General features: G+C 49.7%; 1 protein-coding gene across 2 annotated transcripts in view; it reads left to right on the top strand.

The window, feature by feature from the left end:
• The first annotated feature begins 1460 nt into the window (after window positions 1-1460).
• The window catches only part of GAS7 (growth arrest specific 7), a 106328-nt gene continuing 97357 nt past the window's right edge, over window positions 1461-10431 (top strand). For both annotated transcript variants that reach the window (XM_075044826.1, XM_075044825.1), the window contains exon 1: window positions 1461-1754. In XM_075044826.1, the coding sequence (XP_074900927.1) occupies window positions 1572-1754 (183 nt within the window). In that variant the 5' untranslated portion in view covers window positions 1461-1571. The remainder of the gene's footprint in view (window positions 1755-10431) is intronic.

Here is a 10431-nt window from a genome sequence, read left to right as displayed (position 1 = left end):
TCACACATACATGTATGCCTGGGCTTCATACACACACATCCACACCAGTACTCGTACACGTACAGGCAGGTATATATTACATATGTGCAGTGACTCAGGTGTGCATGCGTGGACAGAGACACACACACACACGTTCATACACACCTGTGTGCACAAAGACAGATGTGTCTTACACGCACAGAGGAGTCACACGTGCAGGGGAGTGAGTCAGGCATGCACACCCAGAGCAGGCTGTGCACACAAAGTGGGGTGTTTGTACACAAAATACACACACAGTGGTGTCTCACACAGACATACGCACGAGTGTCACACATATGAGGGTGTCACACACACACACAGTGCATCTCTCACATACACAGAGGTGTCACACAGACCAGGGTGTCACATACACAGAGGTGTCTCACACAAGTGCAATTCACATGCATACTGCAGTCAGACACACACATGGGGCAAGTTGTGCACTCAGCTGGGTGTTGCAGAGACACATGCACTTGAGGATGTGTCACACAGACTTGGATGTTTCATACATGCTGGGGTGTGTCACATGATGTCTTTCAGGCAAAATGGATTTCACACACTTGGGTGTGTGTCACAAATACACACCGTGTCTCAGACATACGGAGTTGTCTCACACTTACACAGACACGAGTGTCTCCAAATGCACAAAGAGTGTCTCAGACACACAGGGTCATACATGCGGTGTTACAGGCACACACAGTGTCTCACACACCGGACACACAGGCGTTGCACACACACACACGGGTGTCAGACACACAGTGTCTCACATGCTTTGGACACACTTAGTATCTCACGTGGCACCTTTCACAGACACAGACGGGAGTCTGTGTCACAGACACGGTGACTCTCATACACACGGGTGCCTCTCTGAAACACACACGTGGGTATCACTAACACACACATGGGGTCACAAAGTGTCCGTCCCCCCCACGCGGTGTGTCACACACACACAGACACACGGAGGGGTGTCGAGCACACAGGTGTCACACACCATGTCTCTCGGACACGCAGTGTCTGTCACCCCCCGCACCCCCCCGGCGTTTCTCGCACACACACGGCGCCTCTCCCCGCCTTGTCTCTCACGAAGACACGCGCTGTGTCTCTCAGGGTCACACGCACACGGTCTCTCTCTCTCTCTCTCACACGCTGTCCCGCCGACAGGAGTGCCACACGCGCGGAGCGGGCTGCGCACCCCGGTGGCCTCTCCGCCCCCCCCCCGCCCCGCTCCCCCTCCCCCTCCCCTCTCCCTGTCCCGCCTCTCCCCCACCCCGCCCCGAGCCGGCGGTGCCCGTGGGCGCCCGGCGCCGGGGCTGCCCCGCTCCCCCTGCCGCTGCCGCTCCCCCTGCCGCTGCCGCTGCCCCCGCCCGCGCTCGGCGCCCGCCGCGCCCCCGGAGCGGAGCGGAGCGGAGCGGGGCGGGCGAGGGGCGCGGCCAGCGCGGGCCCTCCCGCAGCCCTGCGCGCCGCGGGGCGGGCGGCGGCGCCCCGGGCGGGCGCGGAGCGGCGGCCGAGGCCGGGGCGGCTGCGGGCGGAGCGCGGCCGCGTCCCTCGGCAGGATGTCGGGCTCGCGCTGCCAGACGCTGTACCCCTTCTCCGGGGAGCGGCACCGGCAGGGGCTCCGCTTCGCCGCGGGGGAGCTGATCACGGTGCTGCAGGTGCCGGACGGCGGCTGGTGGGAAGGGCAGAAGGAGGACGGGCTGCGCGGCTGGTTCCCGGCCAGCTACGTGCAGCTCCTGGAGGTAGGAGCGAGGCCGGCGCCGCGCCGAGCGGGCGGCGGGGGAGGGGGGGCGGGCGGGCGGGAGCCGCTCGGCGGCCGGGCCGGGCCGGGCCGGGCCGGGCCGGGGGAAGGAGCCGTCCCGGAGCGCCCCGCGCTCGGCTCGCCGGGTACGTCCCGGGGCCGTCCCGCCCCAGCCGCCGGCTCGGCTGGCAGCGGGGTGCCAGCAGTGCTGCGGGCGGAACGCGCGGCTGCACACCGGCGTTGCTGTCGGGGACCCACCTCGGCATCGCTCTGCCCTGTGCCCAGGGCAGAGCTGGTGACCCGGCCACCCCAGGTCTGCAGGGTGCTGGGTGCTGGGAAGAGTATGCGGCAGTCGGAGGAGGAGCAGCCTGCCCGGCCCAGCTCCGGCAGCCGGAGCCTCTGGTACCCTCAGTCGCAGCCATGGAGTGGCAGGGTTCAGGGTGCGTGGCGATCCGCGGGGTTCTCTGGACACTTGTGTTTTCACAATTGCCGAACAGCAGCAGAACCCAGTGGCTGAGGTGGCACAGCTCCTGTCAATCATCCCTGTGGGCCAGATGCTGGGCAGGTTCCCCTCCTTCCTCTCTCTCTCCTTCTCCTCTTCCCTCTCCCTCTCATTTCCTTTCACTGAACATCACTTGGCTTTACGTTGTGGAAACGGTAATTCAGATACATCCCTTCTGTTGCAACAGTTCCCCAGCTGGCTGGAGTTACCTTGCTGCCGTGTATGTGGCATAGTCCCAGAGAGCCCCAGCAGAGTTAGAGTCGGTTGCCCGGACTCAAAGGTCATGGACTTTCCATCAGGATGCTGAGAAGCTCTGTTAGCTTCAGTTGTTTTCAGGGCCCTGACAGCTAGGGCAATAGTTGTATTCCCATCTCAGGACTGCTTGCATCTGTACTTATTACTTTCTTTCCTATGCAAACAAGGCACAATGCGAGTGTAAAATATACGTCCATGAAGACTGCCTTCACAATCTCTGCATTTTTGAAAGTGAAATCTGAAGCATCTCATGCACCAAAGCAAGAACCTGCTGTGAGCCCATCAGTCTTTCCCTCGCTGACCATGCCCTGTTGTCTATTTGGAACTTAACCTAGGATGCGGGTATGGAAATGGTTTCCTAAAGCAGTGTCCCTGTGGTGACTGGGCTAAAGTGGTTAGCAGCACAATGTTTCTCAGGTCAGCCTCTGTCCTGCAGGTTTCTAAGGGGAATCAGACAGCCTGCTTTGCTTACATGCAAGGTAGGCACTACCCGCCCCAGGTTTTCTATGCACACCCTCTGGAGAATCCAGAGTGGCAGGACAGCCCTGAGCAGAACCGAGCCCACCAGGTGCATACAGAGCAATGTCCTGTGAGCAAAAGGTTCTGTGCAAAAGGACTTTTTGCCTATAGATCTGGCATTGCCTTTTGATTTCTCTAGTCCAAATGAATTAAAAAATATGTGATGTTTCCATTGAGTTTCTGTTTCTCATTCTTACCTGGAAAGGCAGGAAAGTAGAAGCAAAATTTCCCCACTCAGTGCTACAAGAGTGAGGCCAGGGACTTTTCTGTGCCACTGAAGCACTTTTTTTGTTAGTATAAGAATGTGAGAGTCCTTTTGTTTGTCACTTTTGCCACCTACAAGATCATTTACTGAGATATGTGAATGTTTGTGGTTTTACAAATTGATAAATATTTACACATCTAACCAGGAATTTAGGAATTGTTTGAGGCAACATGTATGATGAGATGAGACAACCTCTGCTCAGCAAAGGCAGTGGAAAATCACTTCTTTGTACACAATAACTTTGCTGTCTTATCATCTCCCTCTTGGAAACTCCTCTTTTCCTACTTAAGTCTGAGCAAGTTCCGCTGTGCTCAGATTGGTGCCTGCAGCCCCCCAAATGTGCCCTTTGATCCTTGCCTTATGTACCACTGACAACTTTGCTGCAGACCAATTGTCCACACATCCTAGCCTCCTTTCTCTTGAGCAAACTTTTGGAAAGAAGGTAAGAAAGATGGCAAGTGCTGAGTGGTGTTCACTCTGGCATGTTTTCCTTTTCTCCAGAGGCGGTGCCTAATAAGGACTATGAGCCGGAGTTAATAAATATGTCAAATGAGAGCTAATTAACCAAATTAACCAAATTTATGGGACCACAAGTACTTGGCACACATTACAGTAGAGTAGATGCATGAGAAGAAGAAAGATCTGTGTGTGTTTCTCTCTCATGGCTCTGTGCAGGTAGCTTTTCCCTTGTGTGCAGGTATGCAGCTAGCTTGCTCAGGGACCTGACCTAACTGAAAGACACAATGACAGAAGTACTGTCCTTCTCTGTTCTCTGATCCAAGCCCCTGTCCAACCACATTGACACTGGAGCTGGTGTCAGGGAGGAGATGACAATGCATAGCCAGATGGGGCCATGAGCGCGATTCTCCTTTCAGTACCAACCAGCACTTATATTGGCTTTGAGTGGCCCTGGCCCTGCAGCTTTCAGTAAGGTTCAGCAGTATGTTCTGAGCTGAACTTAACCACGCGCTGTTGTTGAAAAAGAAAGATGTTATTCCCACCCTCTGTCCTGCCCTCACTTCCCCATGCCCAGTTCACTCCAGCAGGTACCTGTGCTCCTCTCTCTGGAGCTCATTGTCCCAAAGGACAGCTGGCTGTATTTTCTGCCACAGCAGTGAATGCACGTGGCTCACAGCATTGTCCAAGGCGTGCCAGGGCTGGCAGGGTTTGGCCTGCATGGCACACACCCTTTCTCCTCACAGCAAAGTCTGCCAGGTGGCTGGGTGCTAGCAAAAGGAGATGGCCTTCTTCTGAAGCCTTTGTAACTTTAAGCCTGCCACTGTGTATAGACAGGCAAGCTGGATTTTCTCATTCATACAACTTCATGTTTACCATCACTGAAATCTCCTCTGACAGCACTGCTCTAAAGTCTTTGCTGAGTTTTGGTCCTGAGCTGAAAGAGGAAAGCAAGAAAGGTATGAAAGACAGCAGCTGAGAGGGGACTCTCTTCCACCCTTGAGCAGTTAGTTTAGCAGCCAGTCTGCAGCATGCTGGTTCCTGCTGGACGAAAGAGGAGAAATGACTGTTTCTGATGCTATCTTCGACTTGGGAGGAACCGTGCTGCACCAACAGCACCTGCGTCTCTTCACAGGCAGCCGAGCTGTGGAACTGCCAGCACTGATCATCTGCGTGCTGCCACATGGCTCTAGCTGGCTTATCCAGGAGCTGAGGATAGGGCAGGCTCTTCCTCCTTGTATGCACTCACACTGAGAGGGAGCTCTTGGCTCTTGCGAAGAAAAACAGGTATCCATGGCTGGTGGTTAACCAGAGTGGGTTTTAATGCAAATGTGGGGTTGGACAGCTCTGAGAAAACCATGAAGGTGGCTTGTGGGAAATGAACTCCAGTGCTAGAGATGGGCATTCCTGAGGGATTGCTGCCTTTGCCTCCTGAGTTCTCTTGCTAGCAAAAATGTGTTTTCAGTTCATTCATCACAGAAGATCAAGGAAAGGACCAAAACTGTAGTAAATGTGGGGCAAGAGAGACACAGGGAGGTAAAGAGGTAAAGACGTTTGGCATCCTTTTTTCCTGCTCCTGTGGTTGCTGTAAGCCCACAGTGGTGGGTTAGAAGAAAACAATGATGGCTGGAGGTTCCTGCTCATGGCACTGATGGAAACAATGAGAGCTGGAGGAGGACTTGGGAAGTGTATGGTAGGGATAAGCCAGAAACAAGATGTCTCTGTGAGCTCTAGAGAGGATACAGTTGCCATAGAGCAAAAGGGATAGCATAAACCAAAAGACTATCAAAAGTAGAGAGCAAAGTGAACAAGGGAGGGTATTAGCACCATGATGGGGTTCCAGGTGGGTTCCCTGAGGGCAGGCTCATTGGCAGCAGTCTGGGAGGCTGCTGTGGTCTTGTTCACAGAATTACTGAGTTGGAAGAGACCTCTGGAGATCAGCTAGTCCAGCTTCCCTGGCCATGTCTGGTCAGGTTTTGAATATGTGCAAGGATGGAGACTCTGCAACCTTTCTGGGCAATGTGTTCCAGTGTTTGACTACCCTCACAGTTTTTTGTTGTGTTTAAATGGGATTTCCTGTGTTTTAATGTGTGCCTGTTGTGTCTCATCTTTTCACTGGATATCACTGAGAACAGTCTGTTTCTGCTTTTTTTACCGCCCCCCCCATAGGTTTTTATACACATTGATAACTTCCCTCTCAAGCCTTCTTGTCTTGATGCTAAACAGTCCCAGTTCTTTCAGCCTTTCCTTGTATGACAGATGCTGCCATCCCTTAATCATCATTGTGGTCCATTGCTGGACTCGCACCAGTGTGTCCTTGTCTTCCTTGTGCTGGGAAGCCAAATATTGTTTCTTATATTGTTGTGCTCTCGGAGACAGTAGTTTAATGGAGATAGCAGTTCAATGGAGAAACAGCCCCTAACCAATATTTCCGGAATGTGGCATCCATTGACACCAGAGGAGTCCAAAAGAGTGCTGCCAAATTCACAGGGTTTTGCTTTGAGCTTGGTCTGTAAGCAAGCAACACTTTTCTACAAATTCAAGGACTTGGGGAAGGAGTGATGTTGTTGCTTGTGATCCATATTCCATTGAGTAGATACACCATCAGCTTCAGCCTTCACTCCTCTGGCGATTTATAGCTATGTCAGCCATGAGACCTGAAAGTCAGGGACTAGCAGCTGCATCTTCTGACCATTTCCTCCCTCATGTGTACTCTTATATTTTTTGCCTGACTTTTTGACCATTTGAGCAGAGCCATACAGGCACCGTCTGTACCAGACTGTTGCAGTCCCAGGTTAAGCAATTGCCCTTTCCAGCCTGGTGCAAAGAGGATTCTGTGCAAATACAGGCAATGAGCAGTCCTTCAAGCCAGCACTGCCATGGTGAACACAGGTACAGAGCAAATGAAATGTGTTGTGTGATACAGTGAGGGATTTCATAACAGCTGAAGGCAACAAAATGTTTCCTACCTAGAGGCTGACTGCCTCCTCAACCCACCTGCATCAGAGACGCTTGGGATGATGATGCGTGTAGAAAGATCTATATGGCTCCAGACCTGAGAGCAACCTAGGACAAGTCCCAGGTGTGTCCCAGTTTGTCACAACCTTTATTGGTGCAGGGCAGCATAAATGTCAAGAGACCAAGGTGGTGTTAAACCTCTGGGGTATGTACTCCAGGAGGTGCTTTGCATGGGACTCTCTGGGGAAACACTGGCTGTTGCGTCTGCCTTTTCTAGAGAAGTGATTTTCAGAGGGGTGGGGAGATGTGTCATTCAGTCACATTTGCAAGTGGTTTGTTTTAAAATCTATTTTGGGCATTGCTTTTTGTATTTGTGGTTAGTTAGAATTCAGTTATATAAGCAGCAGCAGTAGCAACATATGCAAATTTGCTGAAAATTGTCAGCACTTTTTATAGCTTCAGTCATCCCACAGATGTAAGTCTCTGTATGAAGCACAGTGTGTGCTTCTAGCACGGATGGAGGTGGCTCTGGAATCTGACTGAGCGAGCTGGACTGAGTAGGACTGAGAGCTGCCACTGATCTTGTCTGCATTTTCACAGCTTGATTTACTGGAACCGTGAGGCACTTTGGAAGGAAAGAATCGCGTGCTTCTCCCTGATGCGTGGTGCACGTGCAGGCATCAGACAGTAGTATACATTACTTCCACTGCTGTGTAATATTTGGGGGGGTAACTCACCTCACCTAACCCAACCTGTGACATCTGCCACGGGGACGTTGAAATGTGCAAACAGTTGAGCCTGGAGGTTGTGGCACATTCAGCTGTGGGAGAAATGGCATGGCATGAACTGCTTCATTCTTTGTGCCTGAGTAGTCATAGAAAAAAAGGATAAAAGGAATTCATAGAAACGATAATGCCTCTAATTTATTTTGTAATAGCAGAGAATGTGCAGAGGATTTCTGTGCCAAACTCTATCATGTTGTAAGCTGATATGATCCAAGGAGACAGTGTCCTTAAGGAGAAACTACAACCTGCCAGCTGATGAGCAAGGAGAATTCCATTTCATGACAAAATTAAATTTCTGACCATTAATGTGAAACAGTATTATGATGAAACCCCTATTTCTAGAGAGAAAAAAATTATGGTCTATATTTCTTCAGGTTAGTGATGGAGAGTATTTTGACCAAGAAAAACCCTGAAACATTTTGTCAGAAAATACCCAGCCAGTCCTAGAAATGAGCATTACTGTAGCCAGTGCTACGACCTGATGGCTGTGCTGTGTGTTACCACAGCGAGGGCTGGCACAAGCAGCTGCTGGAGCTGCTCTCTGCTATCATGGGAGCTATATAATGTGTACAATACGCTTGGAAAAGAGGAGATGTTGGTACCTATTGCAACAGAGCTTTCTTTTCCTGATGACTGTAAAAAAGAATAAGGTTGTGTATGGGCAGTACCTGGCTGGCTGTGAGTACCTGAGGCCTGTTCTCTTTGTATGTGGTGTCAGTACCTCCTGCATGCAGCAATGGTGCTTTGCTTTCTTAGCAGGTTCTTCAGCATCCTTGGCGTTTATCACACTCCCTTGTTCCTCCATCTCCCCACTCAAAAATCAATTCAACATAAAGAGTCATAGAGAGCAACAAGGACCAAGGGGAAGTGTGGTGATCTCGCATACAAATGTGGCTGCCACCACTGCTTTTTTCTAAGGATACTCCATGGAACAAGTAATGCTTCAATACGTAGTCTTGTGTGATGGGAGAGGAATCTGGTCTTTAATCCAGTGTGATAAGGCTGTGGGTGCTGATCCCTTCTGTGGTTTTTATGTGGCTAGGGAGTGAGCACAGCGTTGTGCTCAGGAAACCTGTATGGTGTTCAGCTTCTGATGCTGCAAGCTTAGCAGTTAAGCTACTTGGCTGAGAACTGCCGGGCTGGAACTGGTACTCGGTCTCCTGCTGGCCCTGCCCAGGGGTGCCTGTGGCACTGCCTTGAGTGTTCTGGCTGTTCTGCTGCCACGGAGAGATGGTGCTGGGGAGGAGCAGCAACCACGGCCGAAGAGGGGATAGCATCTTCTCCAGGTGCAGAAGGATGATTTTGATTCTCCCGGTGCAGGGATGACTCCCTTTGGGGATGTCCAAGGAAGGCAAAGGGGGAGATTCACAAGGCTGTAGATGGAGGCTGCTGTGGGTGTTGTCTCAGGGGGAAGGGCAGAGTTTTCAAAATTCAGTGCTCACAGCTGCTGAGGCTGATCTGCTTTTGTGTGATTCAACAGCAAATCTTTGTCCAAAGTGGGGCATTTGTGGGATAGGAGTGACAATGAGAATCGTGTGGTATTGCTTTGTGGTTTAGTTTTGAAGTGTCATTTTTCATATCTATGACTTTGTGTAACTGTATCTTTTCAGACTTGAAACTTCTGGTCATCTGACCATTGACATTTCTGGAAAATGTGAATGAAATGAAATAATCTATTTTCTCATATTCAAAGAGTGAGGAAATGTTTTGCTGCCAGAAGATCAGGTTTTGATCAAGGGTTCTGAAGGATTTTAAAGCCCCATGAGAGTGTGAAGGAGATGTGATACTATAGTTCACAATCCCTCGCTTGTAAGAGTGCAGTCTATAATGTACCTGGTGATAAGTGTCTTGGACTGTTGAAGTTATAGATAGAATTTAAAAACTGAATATCTGTGAAAGGAAAGATCTTACTGATGTGTGTGGCATTTTTTGTGAGCTCTTCTATCCTCTGCACAAGTTGGGGTGTTGCAGAAGATGGACTCATGGATGCTGCACCTGTAGCAGGTGAGAACAGTCACATTGGTAGCTTTGTAGAAATTGCACAGGACAGAATTTTTGAAGATGTTTTTCTTTATCCTTAGCTAAAAGATGAAAAAACATCATGGGAGGCTTAATCTGGAAGGACCTGTTTCTGCCCATGGATTACAAAGAGAGTCTAAAAACGGTCTCGCTGCAGATGTCTGCCTTGTAGATGTTAAAGATTAAATGAGTTGCCATGCACCTGCATGTTAAGGGTGGATATACAGTGAAGATGAAAAAATGTATATAATTTAAAGACTCATTTGAAGATTGCTTGGATCCCTAAATAATTGCCTGTTCATTCTGTGCTCTGAGTGGGGCATGCATCCGTAGACAAACACGGGAGTGACTTCTGCAGTGTTAGGCATGGGGTACTCTAAATAGTCTCACTTTCCTTCCAGCTTCGGTGCAAAATGCACCTTCAATGTCTTGAATGTTGCGCTGCAAACAATGTGTGCTGAATGTATTACATGGTACTTTATACTGAATGTAGTTTAAAAAGACACAGTAGGAATAATAAGAAGATGCCAGATACTGAGTATTTTCTAAAAAACTCCTTTATTTTGGTGTCCAAAATGGAAAATTTAGCTCTGAAACCAAGACCAGAAGATTCTGACAGGTTTGGTGGGGTTTGGTTTTCTCTACTTATTTCACTTTTAACTGTGTGATAATAAATGACCAGGTGGAATTAATCTGTCATTTAAATAACCAGATTAAACTTTTGTTTTATTCTCCATGATTCCTTATGTTCCATAGTTGCTTATGCCTCGTGGAGCACATCGCTTTAGTAATGCACCCTGTTTCTGCATTACCAGAATCTTAAATGCCTGAGTATGTACTTAGGACTTGTTTTCATTGTTTCATTGACTACTGACACCAAGTGAAATCCCAAATATAGGACATTCTTCTATTTTGGAGA

The sequence above is a fragment of the Buteo buteo genome, chromosome 13, assembly GCF_964188355.1.
Source record: "Buteo buteo chromosome 13, bButBut1.hap1.1, whole genome shotgun sequence".
NCBI classification, from domain to species: Eukaryota; Metazoa; Chordata; class Aves; order Accipitriformes; family Accipitridae; genus Buteo; species Buteo buteo.
Note: the sequence above shows the minus strand (reverse complement) of the source record. Positions and strands in the feature narration are given on the sequence as shown.